We start from the raw sequence: 20,159 nt of genomic DNA, 5'->3' as shown, positions 1-20,159 counted from the left end.
CCCTGGGAGTGTGCCACTATTGACAGATGGATTCCCAGGGAGTGTGTCCGTATTTACAGAGGGGCCCTGAGGGTGTGATGGCATTTGCAGCGCTTCCCGGGAGTGATTCAGCATTTTCAGGGGATCTTGGGGAGTGTGTCACTATTTACAGGGAAACCCCGAGATGAGTGGATTGAGTACTTGCTGGGGGGACTTGACAGGGACTCCCTGGTGTGTGTCAGTGTTTCTAAAGGATCCCTGGTGTTTGGGTACCAATATTTGCAGGAGGTGTCTGAGAGTGTGACAGTAGTTATGGGGGCGGGGATTCGTGGTAGAATGTCAGCATTTATAGGGGGTCCTTGGTGTGTGTCTGTATTTACAAGGGGTCTCTGAAATTATGTTATTAGTTAGAAAGGATCCTTCCAAGTGTGTCAGTATTTACTGATAGTCCCAGGAGTATTCTGCTAAAGTACTAATGATTTCTGCTATAGTCATATCAAAGTAAAATTGCACTTTTTAACAATTTGAAAGCACCATTAGCTGGAGGGATGGCTGGCTCCACTTGGAATATGGTAGCCTCCCTGCAGGGAGGAGACATAGGGGACGTTAGAAAAGGATGGAGCATTATCATTTCATGTGATAGTCTCTGATACCTGGATTATGGACAGTGATTAAAGTTCTTATCATCTTTGACACTGTCCTTTATTCATTGTTTGAGATGTTTTGGGATGGTACAGTGGCTTAGTGGTTAGCACTGCTGCCTCACTGCACTAGGCATCTAGGTTCAATTCTAGCCTTTGGTGACTGTCCGTGTGGAGTTTGCACATTCTTCCTGTGTCTGTGTGGGCTTCCTTCGGGTGCTTCAGTTTCCTCCCACAGTCCAAAGATGAGCGGGTTAGGTGGGTTGGTCATGCTAAATTGCCCATAGTGTCCAGGGCTATGTAGGTTAGATGGGTTAACTATGGGAAATGTAGGGTGGTAGGGGGTGAATCTCGGTAGGATGCTCTCCAGAGAGTCGGTTTGTACTTTTGGGCCAAAAGGCCTGCTTTCACACTATAAGGATTCTATGAGATATCTTGGTGACAGTGTTAGTGGAGGCTGGTGGGTGGTATTGGGGTTGGGGATGCTGAATGGGAGGTGCTGAGGGTGATGGAGGTGCATGTATGGAGGGGACGAGGAGGTGAGGCTAGGAATTTGAAGACCCTTTCCTAAAACAGCACCTGTGTCCTTTCTGTGCTGATCCTGGGTGTGGTGTGGCAGCCAATTGCTGGGGAATTAACAAAGACAACTTTTCATGTGTAGTGTCTTGTGTTTCAGCATTCTGTTATTCTGTGCATGGTAGAAATAAGTGATCATTAGTGACACTGTAAATGCTATTGTGTGAGAATGATGATAAATATGTGTCTTGAGGACTTGTAAGGTTTTTCTCATCCTTAGTGGATCTTATATAACTTCAATAACATGTTCCAGGGAAGAGATTTCTGTGTGTATGATTTGGACTGTAAGTTTGACAAAATGCTGAACAGAAATATTCAGCTTGAACTGTTCGGTTAATGAGACTGACTCTCAGAGTTGATATTTGGAAAGCACCATTTCCATTTTCTAGTCATCTCAAAGGGCTTCTCCACCAACGAGTTATTTCTGCAATATTATTATGTTTGCTCATTGACAGTCATAAAACAGAGGAACAGAAGTAGGCCATTCAGCCCATCAGGTTTGCTCTGTCATTCAATGAGATCATGACTGATTTTGATTATCCTCCACTCCACTTGCCTGTCTTTTCCTTTTTCCTTGATTGCACACAAGGTAGGAAGACTCAAATTTATGTAGCACTTGTCATGACCTTCAGACTGTCTCAAAGTGCTTTTGAAATGCAGTCAGTGCTGTAAGGTAGGGAATCCAGCAGGATTGTGCTCCAGCTGCAACATTGTAATGACCAGACTATCTGCTCTTAGGATGTTGTTTGAGAGATGGGTATTGACCACTTTAATAATTCCATCGCTGTTCTTGAAAATAATGTGACGTGATCTTTATGAGCACCTTAAGCAGGTGGACAGGGCCTCAGTTTAACATCTCAGTCAAAAGCACTCTGACAGTGCAATAACCATCAGCAATATGTTGTAATGTCTGCCCAGATTTCTGCATTCAAGTCCTGGACTGGGACTTGAACTCTCAAACATCTGACTCAGAGGTGACAGTACTGTCAAAAGAATTGCTAATGATAGTCAGGTCCCACAACAGCTGAAGAGTGACTTTCTTTGGTTTGATGGATTAATATTGGTCAGTGAAACTCCCATGCTCTTCTTCAAATAACTGACATAATAGAGTTAGCTCAGTTGGCTGGATGACTGGTTTGAGAGTGTGTTGCTGGAAAGGCGGAGCAGGACCTGAAAAATCGATGTTTCAGGTCAGAGCCCTTCATCAGGAATGAGGCTGGGAGCCTTGAGGGTGGAGAGATAAATGAAGTAGCTTCCTTCTCCCCAGCCCCACCCCCCTCCCATTATTCTCTCCACCCTCGAGGCTCCCAGCCTCATTGCTGATGAAGGGCTCTGGTCTGAAACGTTGATTTTCCTGCTCCTCCGATGCTGCCCGATCTGCTGTACTTTTCCAGCAACACGCTCTCAACTCTGATCTCCAGCATCTGCAGACCTCACTGTCTCCTGGATGACTGGTTTGCAATGTGCAAATAACGCCACATGTTCAATTTTCCCCAACCAGTCAAAGTCACCAGGAAAGCATTGCCTTGTCAATTGCTCCCCTTACATGAGGCGTGGTGGTCCTGAGCTCAAGCTAGCTACCTAATGGCGGATTTACCTCTGGGACTGTGGTAACTTTCATGGTAGCAGAAGGGAACTTCAATTCATCACCTCACTTGCTGAACATCATCTGCAATGATGAAGTATTCCCTCACTACCACATTGAAGTTTCAGACTGGCTTATCTGCAGTAGTTCTGGAGTGAGGTTTGAACCCATGATATGTGAACAAGAATCCTGTCACTGAGCCAAGGCTGGCATGTGCCAAATTGAAATTGCTGTTACCAAGAATATCAGCCATAAACTGTGTTCTCCTCTTCCTAGTGTAAAGTACTTGAAAGTTAATATGTGTTAGGCCCTGATTTGTCACTTATGGGACTTGGTCTCAAATCTATTTCAGACCCATGGGATGAAAGATTCAGAAAATTAGAGATTGGTGTATTACAGTTGGAAGCTATTCGGCCAATTGTCCCATGTTTTGCAGGTTGTCCAGGCCTTGTTTCACTTGGGCACAGACTGCATTAGTACCTGAGGAGTTAAGAGAAATACAGAACATTGTGCATACATCAGTGAAAACTCCCATGTCTGACCTTTTGATGGAGGGAAGGTCATTGATGAAACAACTGAAGATGGTTAGGCCAAGGACACTGCCCTGGGGAGCTCCTGTAGCAATGTCCTGGGGCTGCCATTACTGACCTGCACCTGTTATAACCATCTTGCTTGGGGCTAGGCATGACGCCGACCAGAGAATTTCCCCTAATTCTCATTGACTCATTTTGATAGGGCTCCTTGATGCCACACTTGATCAAATGCTACCATGATGTCAAGGAGCAGTCACCCTTACTTCCCTCACTGGCTACTTAATCAATGTGATAGTACAATGCTTCCTGTAACTGAAACACTCACACAGGAAGATCATAGAAAGTGTGTTAGAAATGGAAAATGTCCCTTTGTCCCAACCAGGATTATCCTTCTGAGGTTGGAATTGAGGCATATTATAGTGCAATAGTAACACTACAGACCATAGGATATAGGAGCAGAATTAGGCCATTCAGCCCATCAAGTCTGCTCCACCATTCGTTCATGGCTGATATGTTTCTCAACTTCATTCTCCTGCCTACTCCCTGTAACCCTTGATCCCGTTACTCATCAAGAACCTTTCTATCTTAGTCTTAGATACACTCAATGTTGTAGCCTCCGTGGCCCTCTGTGGCAATGAGTTCCACAGATTCACCACCTTCTGTCTTCGTAACTCCTCCTCATCTCAGTTCTAATGGGGCATCCCTTCACTCTGAGGCTGTGCCCATAAGTCCTAGTCTCTCCTAGTAGTGGAAACATCCTCTCCACATCCACTCTGTACAGGATGGAGTTTGCTGTTTATTTGCAGTAACTTTCCTGGGAATGTTTAATATTACGGTGAACGTGTTTGATATTGCATTAGATTGTGGGAATGGGTGGAATTTTTCTCCACAAAACTGGGAGAGGGATTACAATAAAGACTGCAGGAATATGAAACTGGATTGCTGCATTACCATCCTCACCACGATTTTCTTCTTGCTAGAAGTACTCTTGTAACGTAATGAAAATTGCATTGTGCATTTTGTTCACTTGAGACTACCATAGGTCTATGTACCAGCAGAGAGGGTCTGCTAAGGAGAGATAAGAAATGATCCATGTTTTACAATTCATGCTCGCTAACTCCGTCTCGGGCTGAATAAACATAAAACCATTTCTATCTGAAGAACTTGACATCCCTGTACTTTTCTGTGCTGAACATATGACACCACTTGCTGAGACTCCTAGTGCAGTTTCCTATATCCTGTCACAGATGCTGCTGCAAGGAAATAGCGATAAACTCTCCCTCCGCCACTAGTGCACAGTGGCAGCAGTGTGTTCCATCTATGAGATGCACTGCAACAGCTCACTCAGTCTGGTTCGACAGCACCCTCTCGACCCCATGACCATTCCCTTGGAAGGGCCAGGGCACATTTATGGGAGCACACCCTCCAGGCTGCACCCCATCCTGATTAGGAGGCAAATTGTTATTCCTTCAGTGTCATTGGGTCAAAAATCTGGGAGCCTCCTTCCTTATTGCACTGTGGATGTACCTATACTGTTTGACATGGAACGGTTCAAAAAAGTAGCTCACCACCTCCTCCTTAAGGGCATTTGGGAATGTGAAACAATGGTAGTCTCCCTACCTCTGGTTCAGGAGACTCACACCCAAGTTCCACCTGCTGCAGAGGTGTGTAATCACATCACTGAGCTGATGGATTAGAACATTTTTATGAAAAGAGAATAAGGGATGAGAACAGCACAGGGTGATCCAACTGGAGGAGGAGAGTCTTGTAGAGGTTGCCTCTTTTGCCTTCAGTCACCCTAACGCTGACCTGTTGAAGGCTCCATACTGAGGGGAGGGCTTGAAATGACACTGCTAGGAATCTAACTAGAAAACAAAAGAACAGCAGATGCTGTAAATCAGAAATAAAAATGGAAAAGCTCAGCAGATCTGGCAGCATCTGTGGAGAGAAATCAGGGTTGATGTTGGGTTCTGAGGAAGGGCCACTCGACCTGAAATGTTAACTCTGATTTCTCTCCATAGATGCCACCGGCCCTGTTCGAGCTTTTCCAGCAACTCCTGTTTTTGTTTCTGATTTCTAGCATCTGGAATTCATTGAATCCCTGCAGTGTGGAAGCAGGCCATTTGGCCCTTTGCATCCACACTGACCCTCTGAAGAGCATCTCACCCAGACCTACCCCTCAACGCCATCCCTGCATTTCCCATGGCTAAGTCACTTAGCCGACAGATTAATGATGGTAGGCTTCACAGCCAGACTCCATTGTGAGTATTGATTGAGAAGTGGATTCATGGATGTCCCACATTGCTGGGTCTCCAACTCAAAGAGGAGAATTGGCATCCTGATTCTTTAGGATAGGTGAGCACAGAATGCGTCATGGGCATTTACAGGCTGCTTTTGTGGAGCGCCTCTCGTCTAACAACATGTTCATCCAACCAACTCTTGCTTTTGAGCTCTGAGCAGACTTCTTCCTGTCCATTGCAAAGCCAGATAACCAGACACACCCTCTCAAACCTCCGGAAATGATGCACCTTGCCTGGAGTAATGTGAATCACTGCTGAGACATTCAGCAATTATGCCCTTCAATCACAATTCCAAGAAAGAAGCTGATTAGAAAGCCCTGGATAATACACCTAGAAGAAAATATTTATTAACTCAATACAAATCTCATTCTTTTCTTCCCTAGCGGAATTGGTAATGTCTCTCGTGTAACAATGCAGCAAGGACTGTTGATTCTAATTTTTTTTTGCAAAGTAAGACATTGTCAATGATTTGAAATGTACGACTGGTGCCTTGAAGTGACATTGTGATTTATAACACGCTAAAGATGCTACTTTCAATAGAAATTCTAATCTCCAATTCCTCTTTTTTTATCTTCTAGATGAATCGACCCATTCAGGTGAAGCCTGCTGACAGTGAGAGTCGTGGAGGTAGTTGTCACTGATATTTTATTGAGGGGGGGAATATCAGTCACTAGGACTTCCTTAATATTCTAATTTCACAGCAACTGCAATGAACGTAATGCATTGGGTTGAAGGTGGATTTAAGTGTTTATTTTCCAGTTGCCACACTCATTTACCTGGCTCCCCACCCTCTTGCCAAACTGCCCTCCAGAGGTTGGCTTTTGAGACTGTATTGATGCCAACAGAGCTTCCTCTGAGGGGAGAGAAGGTCTTAAAAGTAAATAACTCCACACACATATCCATTATCAGGGACAAGAACTATGGCTTGTCCTACCTAAAACCAAAGAGGTTGTGGAGTGAGACGAGTTATAGTGTCCATTGCTGTGGCCTAATTGCAGTCAGCTAGCTTAACATTGATTGTGCCAATCTTGAGACCTTGCGATGGTACATGGTTCGATATCTCGTCATGAGACACACCTACCTTTTGAGCCATGGAAGTAAATAAATAGCATTTTCATTTATGAAATGAATAATATTTGCTTGAGCTGCATTGTTGTTGGCACAGTGAGAATCATGGATGCATGTGATATTTCAGCATACCTTCAAGATGGCCATGTCTATTGGAGGTTAACTCTTGTGATATGTTCATGATTCTTAATTAAACATAGTCTAAGGTTTCAAATTGATGCGAAACATTTTGGGATGTTTTTCTACTCTAAATGTATGAATGCACATTATTGGTTCAGTTAAAAATTATTACCTCAATGTTGTACTGTAGAAAGTGGCCATTTGGCCCATCTTGCTAATGCTGGTTCTTTATGAATGTAGGCCATTCAGGTTGTCAAGTCTGCCTCAGCATTCGGTACAATCATGGCTGATCAAACATTTTCATGTCATTTAACCCATTCCTTCCCCATAACCCTGTCCCCCACATATAATCAGAAAATTATCAATTTCTACTTAAATGTACTCAAAGATTGAGCTTCCACAGCCCTCCATGATAGACAATTCCAAAGACTTTCTGTTCTCTCATCTCGGACCTAAGTGGCATCCCCCTTATTTTTCAATTGTGTCCCCTGGTTCTATACACCCTGACCAGCTACTCTCCAGTCATGCGCACATACCCATTTCCCCACACTCAGTCCTTCCCCATTTTTCTAATCTTTCTCAAGTACAATCTGGCTCTCATTTGGAAGGGAATCTGATTCCACTCCCTCCCAGTGCATCCAAAGTATATAAGGATGGGTTGGCAGTAAGGATACTATAACTGGTCTCACTCTGTTTGAGAGGGAGAAAGGGAAATGGTTCTGGCTAATGTTTACTGTGTAGTTATCCCAGATGGAAAAATGCTTGGACAGGGAGCTGGTATTGATGACTGAATTGTGTTTGGACTTGGTCATTCCTCCATGTTGCACTCATGATACAAGTCCATGGTGGGATAAACTGATGTTACATTATTGGTTGTATCACACAAGTGTTTGAGGTATAGCATCTTGTGGAAGGCTTTCTCGGATGTCAATACCCCTTTAATAAATTTGTAATATTTTGATAATGGATACTTTGGGGAGAAGTATGGGTGTATTGTGAGGAGCATCAATATTTATGCCTGCTGTGGTTGCGATGACTTTATTAAATGCAGAGTCACAATTTTTAAGACGCAATGAGCAATATGGGTGCCTTGTTTTACAGGCAAAATTGATCTGAAAATCAACAAAGGAGCTATTTAAAATTCTGTTGTACCACGACACAATCTTTGTTAACAAGAACTATTGAGGCAGTTTCACGCTCTTCCAGAAACCGCCAGCTCTCACGAAAAATAGCAGTGTTATCACGGTCACTTTCTCAAAATCCCTGGAGGAGGTGAAATGAGTGCACTGCAGCAGGATTGGGGTGAATTGACAGCCAATCTTTCACCCCACTTTTAATGGTCATTCCACAGATATTCACAGAAGAAAGCTGAGATTCATTATGGAGATTTGCTCGGGCAGAACTTTACAGTACCCCAGCTGGTGGGATTGTAGGCGGGAGTTGGGGGCTGTATGCCTAGGTGGTTGTGTTGTTGCTCTCTGTTGGAATTTTATCTGGGGCGTTGGAGCTAGCAAGGTTTCGGTGTTCCCCTCACCTTCGACATAACTGTAGCCCTTAAGTGGACAATTATGTACCACGTAAGGACTGCTTCCTGCTCAGTTTCAAACTTGAGGTTGGCTGAAGGAGAGCAGAGCAGTGGGTACACCTGGCAGGTCATCCTGTTCTGGTCACAGGTATTAAGAATCCCACCCCAAAAAAGACTATGACTGCAGATTTTGCGGAGCCACACACTTGCAGACACTGTAAAGTCTCATGCAAATAATAATGTTTATAATGTTACAATCTCTAAATTGTTTGTGGGGAGAGGGGTGGCTGAAATGATTGGATATCAACCGTATGAAATGGGCTGGTGGTCAGTTGCCCAGTTCATTCTTCATCATGTATAAAGTGCCTCCCTCCTAATCTCTCCATCCAGAACGCCCCCTGCTCAGGTCTTTGCCCATGAGCCCCCTGAACAACCCTTCCCCAACACTAACTGGATTCCAGGCATTAGAAATTGGGGACTGGACTACTACTCAGAGCTAGGCGAAAGTGAGGACTGCAGATGCTGGAGATTAGAGTCGAGAGTGTGGTGTTGGAAAAGCACAGCCGGTCAGGCAGCATCCGAGGAGCAGGAGAATTTACATTTCGGGCAAAAACCCTTCATCAGGAGCTACTTCTCAGAGCTACTGACTAACCAGCTTGACCAGCTAGTTTCTGAGGTCGGGCTTCCTCTGGAATAAGAGTTGGATGTCCCATTTCCAGGCAGTTCCAGGCAAAGTGATCAGTATTCACAGTGCTGCATTGATCGATGGTGATCTGTTCCCTCCCGTCTCTTTGGGTAGCAGTGCAGGAAATCCAATCAACAGGAAAAGTCTTGCCCTCACCTCCCTGACCCCTCGACTTGCTTTGGAACTAAAAACCTTGGCAGCATTTTGTCCAGGGGATGTGCCCGTTAGGTGGGAATAGTCAGGATTAAGAAAAAAAGCCAGGGGTTTACAAAGATAGGGTGGTTTTGGATATGATGCTCTTTGGAAGGTCAGTGCAGACTTTATGGGCTGAATAGCCCCATTCCCCATTGTAGGGATTCTAATCTATGATTTTCCAAGTCATTTCGAATTAAAAGCTGGTGTGGGTAAGAGGTTGCAATTATCTGGTGGGTCTGAGCCAGTCTCACTCCCATGACTTTGTCAATCCTTGGTATCGGTTGTTACTTTATGTCTTGACTCTTGGCTGTGATTGGAGGAATCTCATTGGGCTTTGTTCTAGATGGCACATGATGTTGTGAGGAACATTGGGAGGGTGGCAGTAAAAAGGCAGGCGAGAGGTGCTCAGTGACCAGCATGAATGGCATTGGCCAAATGGCCTCCTCCTGTGCTGCCAACTGTACAGCAGTTTGATGCTTTTACCATTGTGCATTATACATTTTAATTATGTTTTGCACAGGAGTAACATGAATTACCTCTCCTTAACCCTGCATTCACAAAGCGCCTCTCAATTAACTTGTGAATCATCAGATAGAAGTTGATATTTTCTGCATTATAAAATGTCACTCTTGCCCAGCCAGATCAAGGTGGCAGTCAGGGCAACATTACATTTTGTTTTAGCCAGCGTGGTGTTGTTGGACAAAATAATTGATGCACAGGTGAAGTATCCGAGGCAGCCAGTGTAGAAACTACAAAGGCTTTTTTCCATCTAAAAATAAATGAGGTTACAATTCGTACTTATCTCCAGCAGCAGCAGCGTCTTTGCTTGTGCAGCTGTGCTGTGTTGTGTGGTAGCCGTTACCAGCTGTAAATTAGGGAGGGATAAAAAAACCCTGATTGCTTTATTCAGTCATGAGGGATGACAGGATGGGAATGAATCAAGTCTGACCTTTTCAAATTGACCTTCCAGTTCCAAAGAGCCATCCTCATCACCGCACTCGCTTTTTTTGGCCATCATTAAATGGGACTGATTCAACCCAGGGCTGCTTTGTTCACAATGTGCTTCTGTGGGGTGCTATTCCCCATCTTTTTTCCTTTTTCCTCTAGCCTTTGAGCAGCGAGATGATTTATTGTTGCAGAAAGCCCGGGAGGACAAAGTAAATTAGTTTTTTTTTGCTTTGTGAAGTAGAGGCAGGCAAACACAGCTTGAGCCGAGACAGCTTGGGGTCTACAGCAAAGCTTTTATATCTTAAAACTGATAGAGATTTCCTCCTGTCTCCGTCCCAGAGCGACTTCTTCTGTGCTAGACTGCTTGCTATGTACCAGCCGGCAACCAGTGCTGTCTGTCTTTGTACACAAAGGGAGATTATCAAGTCGGAAAGTGTTCTGGGCTGCTCTTCATCAACTCATCCTTTTGTTTATCATTTTTTTTTTGGCAAACGTTTATGTTGTTGATTTGCGGTTTTGAGAATATCAATGCAAGGAATGTCTTTTTACTTTCGAGCTCAGTGGCATTGCTGGGTAGTGTGGCTCAGCATTAGAACTGTGTGTGATGGAGTGATTCAGAGTGAGACCAAGTGAGGCAGAGAGAGAGAGAGAAAGAGAGAGGGGGACCGAGAGATGGATGATCAATGTTTCATTCCATCCTGCACTCTCAACCGAAGTCAAGTGACCCTTCATGCATTCCCTAAGTTAAACCCAGTCTGAAAATCTGTGTCTGAAACAGAATCATTTATCGACAGAATACACTTGACCTACTTTGTTTTGGAAAACAGGTAGTAATGTTAACATTCAAGGAAGTCAACTAACTCATTGGTAAAATTGAGAGGTGCTATGCCATCTGCTGTGTCACAGGAAGATTGTGGATTGAGTTGACATTCAGTGCTGTTCCCTCTTTAACGTCTCTCTCCAAGTAAGAATAGGCAACAGGTGGCCCAGGATTATCCAAGTAAGCAAATGATTCCAGTTAATTTAGAAACACAAGGATATTGCTGGGCTTGGAGGATTTGGGCTACAGGGAGAGGCTGAATAGGCTGGGGCTTTTTCCCTGGGGCATCTGAGACTGAGGGGTGTCCCCTAAGAGAAGGTTTATAAAATCATGAGGGGCACGGATAGGGTGACTAGCCAAGGTCTTTTTACCAGGGTAGGGGAGTCCAAACCTAGAGGGCATAGGCTTAAGGTGAGAGGGGAAAGATTTAAAAGGGACCTAAGGGGCAACTTTTTCAAGCAGAGGGTGGTGCATGTATGGAATGAGCTGCTAGAGGAAGGCTGGTACAATTGCAACATTGAAGAGGCATCTGGATGGGTAGATGAATGGGAAGGGTTTGGAGGGATATGGGCCAAATGCTTGCAAATGGAACTAGAGTAATATAGAATATCTTGTCAGCATGGATGAGTTGGACCAAAAGGTCTGTGTCTGCGCTGTACATCTCTATGATTCTGAATTATATTTTACACAGAATGAGCTGGGAAATGCTCAGCAACAATTTTCATCCAGGATCTTTTATGCATTTCTCACAGTGGCTACTTTTGTTTTGGTAACATTCTTCTGATCTGAACTTTGCTCTGTTTGGAGAGCTGCTGGTGGGAGCAAAAGCACTAACATTGAAGTGAGCTCATTGCCTTGTTAGCATGTCATCTCCATGCTAATCTGGTTTCTGATAATTCATTTGGTAAACTAGGGGCCATTAATACAAGGTAATGACTAATAAACCTAATAGGGAAATAAGGAAAAGTGTCTTCACTCAGAGGGTGGTTGAAATATAGAACTCCCCACTACAGGAAGTATTTTAGGCAAATAGCTCTATTAAGTTCCAAAACAAGCTAGAAGAGCACATGAGAGAAACAGAGAAGGAAAGATAGGCTGAAGGACTGGGGTGAATGGAATAGGAGAAGTTTTGTGTGGAGTATAAATACCAGCAGAGATTTGAAACAAAAACAGAAATTGCTGGAGAAACTCAGAAGGTCTGGCAGCATCCCTTTTCAGGAAGGGTCACTAGACCAGAATCATCAACTCTGCTTTCTCTCCATAGATGCTGTCAGACCTGCTGAATTTCTTCAGCAATTTCTGTTTTTATTTCTGATTTCTAGCATCTGCAGATTTTTGTGTTTTTTTTTGACCGGCAGAGATTTGTTGGTCTGAATGAGCAGTGTTGGTTCTTGCAGATATTTCTATGTTAAACTGTGTTGGAATAAGTTTTGTCCGACAGAGGTAAGGCTTGCGCTATAGAATATGACCTGAGTCAAAATGTTTGCTGAGATCATTTTAGTTGCAGAGGTGGCTGGATATTAATAAGGTCCTTCAAATCCTGCAACCTTCTTTTGCCATTGAGTTGATTAGCATGGTTGTGTAGATCTCCCTAAGGAAACATAAACATATTGTTTTAATATATAAATACTCAATGGGAGTATTGTATTCAATTCTGGTCACCTCACATTTGGAAGGATGTCAAACCATTGAATAAGGAACAGAGGAGAATGTGGTGACAGGTATGTGGCAAGACTGGAGAAGCTAGGATTAATCACTTAGAGTAGAGAAGGTAAAGGAGAGATTCAATAACATTGTCCCACAATACATGGATTTTTTCGAAAGGTAAATAGCAGGAGGATTAGAAATTGGAGGAAACAGGTTTAAAATATTTCTCAAGAGAGCTAGTGAGGAACAGTATTTTATTTATGCAGAGACTGCATAATGTGGGGTTGATTTCCTTAGAGCAGAAAAGTTCTGAGGGACATTGACAGAGCAGGTAAGGAGAAAAGTTTTCCTTTAGTAGAGGGCTCAATAACCAGAGGGCACAGTTTTAAGGAAATGAACAGGAGATTTAGAGGGAATTTGAGAAAAAGAGTGATGGGTATCTGTCAGAAAGGGTTGCAGAGGCAGGAATCATCAAGACGTTGAGAAACTAATTTAGATGAACACTTGAAGCATGCAGGGCAACATGACAAGTACTGGAAAATGGGATTAGAATAGATGGATATTTGATGATTGGCTTGGACATGATGGACCATGCTCTAAAAACTCTATTACCCAATGAATTGTTATAAACTGGAATGCATAGCCTTAAAGGGAGATGGAAGAAAATTAAGTACCTTTCAAAGGAGGATCGAACAGTTATTTGAAAGGAAAATTGTGTAGAGTTTTGGGAAATAGGGTCATGTGTGATTGAGCTTTCAAAAGATTCCCTAGGGTCAATGGATCAAGCTGCCTTTTTCTTGGATGCCCCACTCAAGGAGATGGGGAATTTTAACTCTTGTTTGGGAAGCAAGTACTCAAGGGCCTCCGATCTGAGACTTGATCAAAACTGGCCACAGTGCATTTCCAGCTGACTGGCCATTCTGCCCACCTGAGACAGGTGCGACATGGCAGCTGCCTACTGTCAAACGGGCAGAGGTGACAACAAGTGGGTAAGGCATACAGGTGTGGATGGGCAATGTCTTGTGTGTGGGTAGTGGACTCCGGGACTTTACAATGGTATAGAATTTCCTTTTGAAACGGCTCCTGCTCTTCTAGGCATCACCAAAGATTAGTTCAGAATGTATAACTGTTAAAAAGATCTCTGCTCTGTTAGCTAACTTCTGACCTGTGGAACAGAATCAGCAAATGGCTGCAGCACAGCAGCTCACCATTCGGCCCATCGTATCCATGTTTTCTCCGAGCCCATCCTTTTCCCTTAGCCCTTGAGATTTTGCCTCCACTGCACTCTCAGTCAGTGTACCCTTTCTAAAAATCCAAGACAGATCAAGGCTCAGTTCGGGAACCATAGTGATCATTAACATGGGAAAGCAAGAAAATAGGAACTAGGAGCAGATGCATGGCCATTTTGTTCCTCCAGCCTGCTCTGCCATTCAACAAGATTGTGGCTGACTTGATTGAAATTCCACATTGCCCGTCTACCCTCAATAACCTTGGATTTTTGTTTGGGCAAGGGAGTCTATCTACCTCCACCTTAATAATGCCAATCACCCACAGCATGATGGCTTACTGGTTAGCACTATAGCCTCACAGCGCCAGGAACCCAGGTTCAATTCCAGCCCAAGCAATGCCTGTGTGGAGTTTGCACATTCTCCCCGTGTCTGTGTGGGTTTCCTCTGGGCACTCCAGTTTCCTTCCACTTTCCAAAGATGTGTAGGTTTGGTTGATTGGCCATGCAAAAAATAAAATGTCCCTGAGTGTCCAAGGATGTGCAGGTTAGGTGGGTCACATGGAAAAAAATTGAATGTGGAGTTACGGGGATGGGGTGGATGGGCAGGATGCTCTCGGAGCGTCACTGCAGACTCAAAGGGCCAAATGGTCTTGTTCTGCACAGTAAGGATTCAGTGATTCTACCTTCTCAGGCAAAATATTTCAAAGTATCTCCCACCTCCCTTCCTGTACAAGCTCGTGGTCACAGGGGAGGCAATGGTCTAGTGTTATTCCAGAGACTCAGGAAATGTTCTGGGATTGGGCTCAAATCCTGCCACAGCAGATGGTGGAATTTGAATTCAATTTTTAAAAATATCTGGAATTAAGATTCTAATGATGACCATGAACCCACTATTGGGTGTCGGACAAAACCATCTGGTTCATTAATGTCCTCTAGGGAAGGAAATCTGCCATCCTTACCTGGTCTGGCCTACATGTGACTCCAGATCCACAGCAATATGTGCCCTCTGGGCAATTAGGGATGGGTAAAAAATGCTGCTTAGCCAGTGACGCCGTCATCCCGTGAATGAATAAAGAAAAAAGAAAATGTGTTGCCTGTGCCCTAAATCGCAGTAACCACCATTCACCATAACCTGTCAATTGTAGGAGCACATAGACACATTCTTCCCACTCCACATGTTGTAAAACATGGAGAACCAGCCCAATACTGTCCAGAATCAGCAGTGATTCCATTTCGCATGGAGTTGAAGATTCACTGTTGAATGACGGAATGGTTTTGAAAGATGGGTGACCCACTCCTGGTCCTGTTTTGCATGTTTGTATGTACAAATACTGTTGCTGTAAACCTCAGAGACTGTACCTCATTGCTAAGCAGGAAATCAGAAATGTTTTTGATTTCTATGACCTGTCTGATGTGCAGATTATATAGTTGGTCTATGCAGAGGAGGCGTGTAAATAGCTAACCTCAGCTCCCAGGAGCCAGTGTTGCTGTGCAGATTCTGCCTGATGGTGTCACGTAGCATCTGGTCTAAGGTACAAACTGAGCAAGCTCAGGAATGAAGCTGTGTTTCATGAATCCAATAACTAGTCAGGTACTGAGTGAGGGGTGGAGAAACAATAGTAAAGCACCAATAAAGTGACGTCACTCCTTCCAATTTTACATACCATGCTTACCTTTCAACCCCAAACAATGGAGCTCGAATTTAGAATACAGAGGAACCTTGATTATCCGAATGAGATGGGCGGGTACTATTTCGTTCGGATAAGTGATTATTCGGATAATCGAGGTTTCTCTGTAGTCACTAATAAACACAATTCGGGAGATACCCCTTTACCCAGGGAGTAGGGAGAATTTGGATCTTGCTCACCCATGCAATGGTTGATGTAAAAAGCCTAGAAATATTTAAGAGGAAGCCAGATAAGCACAGAGGGAGAGAAAAGAAGGCTGTGTAAAGCAATAATGAAAAGGTTGGCTTGGAGAGCACTGACAGAATGTCAGCAGTCACACAACACCAGGTTATAGTTCCCCAGGTTATAGTCCAACAGGTTAAAGTCCACCAGGTTTACTTGAAATCACAAGCTTTTGGAGCGATGCCCCTCATCAGGTGAACCTGACAAAGCAGCAGTGCTCCGAAAGCTTGCGATTTCACATAAACCTGTTCGACTATAACCTGGTGTCATTCAACTGCTGACCTTGTCCACCCCAGTCCAACACTGGTACCTCCACATCATGGCTACTATAGAATGGACCAGTTGGGCTGGATGGCCTTTTTCTATGCTATAAATTCAAGGTAACATTGTAAATCTCCATTTGTATTAATCATAGGGGGGTGCTTATGGAGTGGATCATTCACCAACATTGCCACTGTGTATTCTCAGACCAGCCGGTGATCAAAGTCCATTCCCTTTATCTTGTCACGTAGCTCCGACTTCCTGAACTCAGAACAACATTGCAATCTGACTGCCCTCCACTGGCTCACATTTATAACATTTTGTACATGGCATTATTAAGACAGATGTTTCTGATGCCTCTCTGCCATGCTAACACAATCATTGACCTGTTTTATAACACATTTTGTTTTGGACAACTGTACCTGCTATCCTTTGGTGCCAGTTTGTTTGAAATCTTGGACAGTGGTGCTTAATGCCTCCAGGATCTGGTTAAAACAGTCCAGACCCTGGTTCAGGTAACAGCTAGCACAGAGAGGTGGCTATCAACTTGTCAGCCTGAGCTGGAATCGAACCCAGATGCCAGTATGACCAGGGCAATGTGCCAGCCCACTACACTACACCTTTTCTTTGTATTTTAAACTAAATTTGAGTCAGTCAGTTTTTTGTGCAGTAATTCCCTTGACATTTTCTTGTTCACACCTGGCCCACAGCAGCTCTTCCTGCTTTGCCTTGCCTCTGAGCAAGTGCTCCCCCCAAATTTCCATTGATCCACCAGAAACATCACTCTTCTCCATCCTCTCTCTTCTGAAAAGCTATTTTCTCAACCAAGTCCTTGGCCAGCTGTTCTTATATCTCTCCAAAGAGAAACCCAAGGAACTGCTGGAAATCAGAAACAAAAATAAAATCAGAAATTGCTGGAAAACTCAGCAGGTCTGACAGCATCTGTGGAGAAAAAGCTGGAATGAATGTTTCTAGTCCAGTCACCCTTCTTCAGAACAGTTCTGGAGGAGGATTACTGAACCGGTAATGTTAATTCTGCTTTCTCTCCACAGATGCTACCAGATCAGCTGTGTTTTGCTGGTAATCTCTAATATCGCCTTAAATGACTCTTTGCCAAAGATTTGTTTGAGACTGCTTCTGGGATTCAACTTGAGATGCTGTCAAACATTAAAGATGATATATAAATGTAGTTTGGCGTTTTGCACACAAATAGGATGAGATGAAATAAACAAACTGCGGACACTGGAAATCAGAAGCAAAAGAAGAAATTGCTGGAGAAATTCAGCCGGTCTGGCAGCATCTGTGGGGAGAAAGCAGAGTTAATGTTTCCTCTGCAGTGTCCCAACACTGCTTTCCCTCCACAGATACTGCCTGACCGATCAAGTTTCTCCAGCAATTTCTATTTCTGTGAGTAGGGTAGGTTGCCTCTCTACCTAGGCCCTCAGAAGATTGAGTGCAAGGAGATGTGAAGATGGTTTCTGAAGGTTGTCCATCAAATTTCCTCCTATGTTATAGAGCTGTATCCTAACTCTACTCACTGCGGTTGTGCTATTCCATTGTTAGTTGGGGGAATGCACGTCGCCTCGCCATTTTGGTCCTAACTTTACTTCGGGAGGGCTTCCAGGATAACACGCTTTTTAAAAACTGGCAATTTTGCAGCAAACTAACCAAGGACACATTGCTATACTGATTGGAATTGAGAAAATTGAGAGGCAACCATACAAGAAATATACAATGTTCTTAGGGTACTAAGATTCTTAGGAGACCTGCTGGCACAAGCTTGAGAGGCTGAATGGCCTTCTTCTGATTATATTCCTATGACTTAGCTGGGTAGATATCGAAAGATTGTTTCCCCTTGTGGGGGAGTCTAGGACCAGACGGCATGGTCTTAGAATAAGGCATTGTGCCTTTTAGATAGATGAGGAAGAATTTCTTCTCTCAGAGGGCAGTGAATCTGTCAAATTCATTACTGCGGAGGAGTGTCAAGCCTGGGTCTTTAAGTGTATTGGAGGCTGAGATGGACAGATGTTTAGTCAGCCAGGGAATGAAGACTTGTGGGGAAAAGCCAGAAAAGTTGAGGATTATCAGATCAGCCATGATCTCATTGAATAGCAGAGGAGACTTGATGGGCTGAATGGCCTACTTCTTTTCCTGCATCTTATGATCAAGTTTGTGCCCTGGGACAACAATACCAATACAGCCTCTCAGTTATGCCATCCTGTAATTAAACAATGTTCTGTCATGTTGGTGAGGTGTGGAGAGATTGTCTCTGCTGTATGTCTGTCCATTGACTGTCCATGTTCTTATTCAAGGGTTGTCAATCCTCCAGGATTACCCTGGAATCTCTAACCAGTCAACATTAAAACTCTCGGATACTGTGCAATCGACGAAGAAGAAAAATCAATAGAACATTTAAAAAAAAACAACGATTTTTAAAATATCTTTCTGCATTTCTCTTTTAGGGTTATAAAAATTGAAGCTGGGCAATTAGACTAATTGATCAGGTTGGAAGGCTACAGGTCATGCCATTAAATGTCCAGGAACGCATCCAATCAAAGTTGGCAACTGTACCATTGCACAGCTTAATACAATTTTTTAAGTCAGGATGTAAAATCAAGCTAAGTTTGTACAGGTTAGGTTACACTGCACAGTCGTGATCTCTAGTTTTATGTATGGAGATTGGAAAGGGTGCAAAAATATCTTAACATTAACACCAAAACTGAGACAATGTACTTTTCAGAAAAGACTCAAGCGTTTCATCTAGAAACAAGTCTGTGAGGTGACTTACAAAGATCCTGAAGATAATGAAAAAGTTTGAAGGGGTAAATGAAGAGAGAATGTATGGGATTTAGTGTTCAGTTGTTCTGTGTGTATGGGAGTCCGGTAACAGATCTATGCTCACTGTGCTTGATTGGTTAGGCCTGGGTGTGGACTCAAAGCAAAGTAAACAAGACACAACAGAAACTATAAGAAGCTGATCTCCAGGCACAAATGCAGACATTCTGTGATTGCAGAGATATTTTAATAAGCCTGCTACACACTCAGTAGCTAGAGTCATCTCTGCATTGATCAAAGGTAAATAAAATGGCCAAAAACTTCGCAACTTCCACCAATGAAGGGGAACACCACCACTGTCTAGTTTCACCTCTAACCTCACTCAGGAATATATTACTACTCCTTCCCCTGCACTCTCCCGGAAACCCCTGTTCCTGACAGTGCTGTGGGGGTACCCATACCACAAAGATTGTGGTGACTCAAGAAGGCAGCTCACTACCACCTTTTAAAGACAGTTAAATGTAGAAAATAAAGTCAGACCTTGAAATGTTTGAGATAAGAGGGTGAATATATAAGATTGTCACTTATGAATCTATTAGGGAGTTCAGGATGAAATCGTTCTTTCCCCTATAAGATGGGAAAATGTGGAATTCTATGGTCAGGAGTAGTTAAGCCTCAAGACACATATGTATTTAAGGTAAAACAAAATAAGCACGTAATGAGGGAGAACAGAATTGGGTTATGTGTTAATAATAGGGTTAGATAAAGAAGGAGAGGGAGGGGATTCATGTGGAACACAAACACAGGCTAGTTGGGCTGGATGGTTTGTTCATGTATTTTTGACTTGATCCAAGTTGGTCTAAGAATAAATGTGGTAAGCTTTGTGACCTGGCATGTTGTCCAAGGTATGTGGGGCTGTGTTGATGGGTGGTGTACTTGTCAGACTGTTGATGTGGACTTTGCTTAACTGATGAGAAACATGCAAAAGCCAGCCTCTGCTACACTTGGCAGTGCTGAGGTTGTTCACATTTTAAGAATACTAAAGGTGGCGTGAAAAATATGTCACTGTTGCTCTGCTAATCATATCCCATAAAAGGCAAAGATGCTTTCAAAAGACAGAGCGGGATTGGGCAGTGCCATTTTTCTGCTGGCCGTGTGAACTGCCCTGTTATTACAGGGCTCCACCGTGTGGCCTGGAGGAGGAATTACAAAGTGTGTTCCCACTGACGTTGGTGGGCTCTGTCAGCTCATTCCAGAGCTTTGAAAGAAAGACAACTTGCATTTATATAGCACCTTTCATGATCTGAGGATGTCCTAAAATATGTTGCAGCCTTTGATGTATGTTTGAAATATAGTCATGGAA

At 43.5% G+C, this 20,159-nt stretch overlaps 1 protein-coding gene across 2 annotated transcripts in view; it reads left to right on the top strand.

Moving 5' to 3' along the window:
* The window catches only part of LOC140494736 (CUGBP Elav-like family member 4), a 480,405-nt gene that overhangs the window by 238,173 nt on the left and 222,073 nt on the right, over positions 1 to 20,159 (top strand). For both annotated transcript variants that reach the window (XM_072594282.1, XM_072594281.1), the window contains exon 3: positions 6,193 to 6,241. In XM_072594282.1, coding sequence (XP_072450383.1) covers positions 6,193 to 6,241 — 49 coding nt within the window. The remainder of the gene's footprint in view (positions 1 to 6,192; positions 6,242 to 20,159) is intronic.

Source organism: Chiloscyllium punctatum, chromosome 24 (genome assembly GCF_047496795.1).
Source record: "Chiloscyllium punctatum isolate Juve2018m chromosome 24, sChiPun1.3, whole genome shotgun sequence".
NCBI lineage: Eukaryota > Metazoa > Chordata > Chondrichthyes > Orectolobiformes > Hemiscylliidae > Chiloscyllium > Chiloscyllium punctatum.
This window is presented reverse-complemented; position numbering and strand designations above follow the sequence as displayed.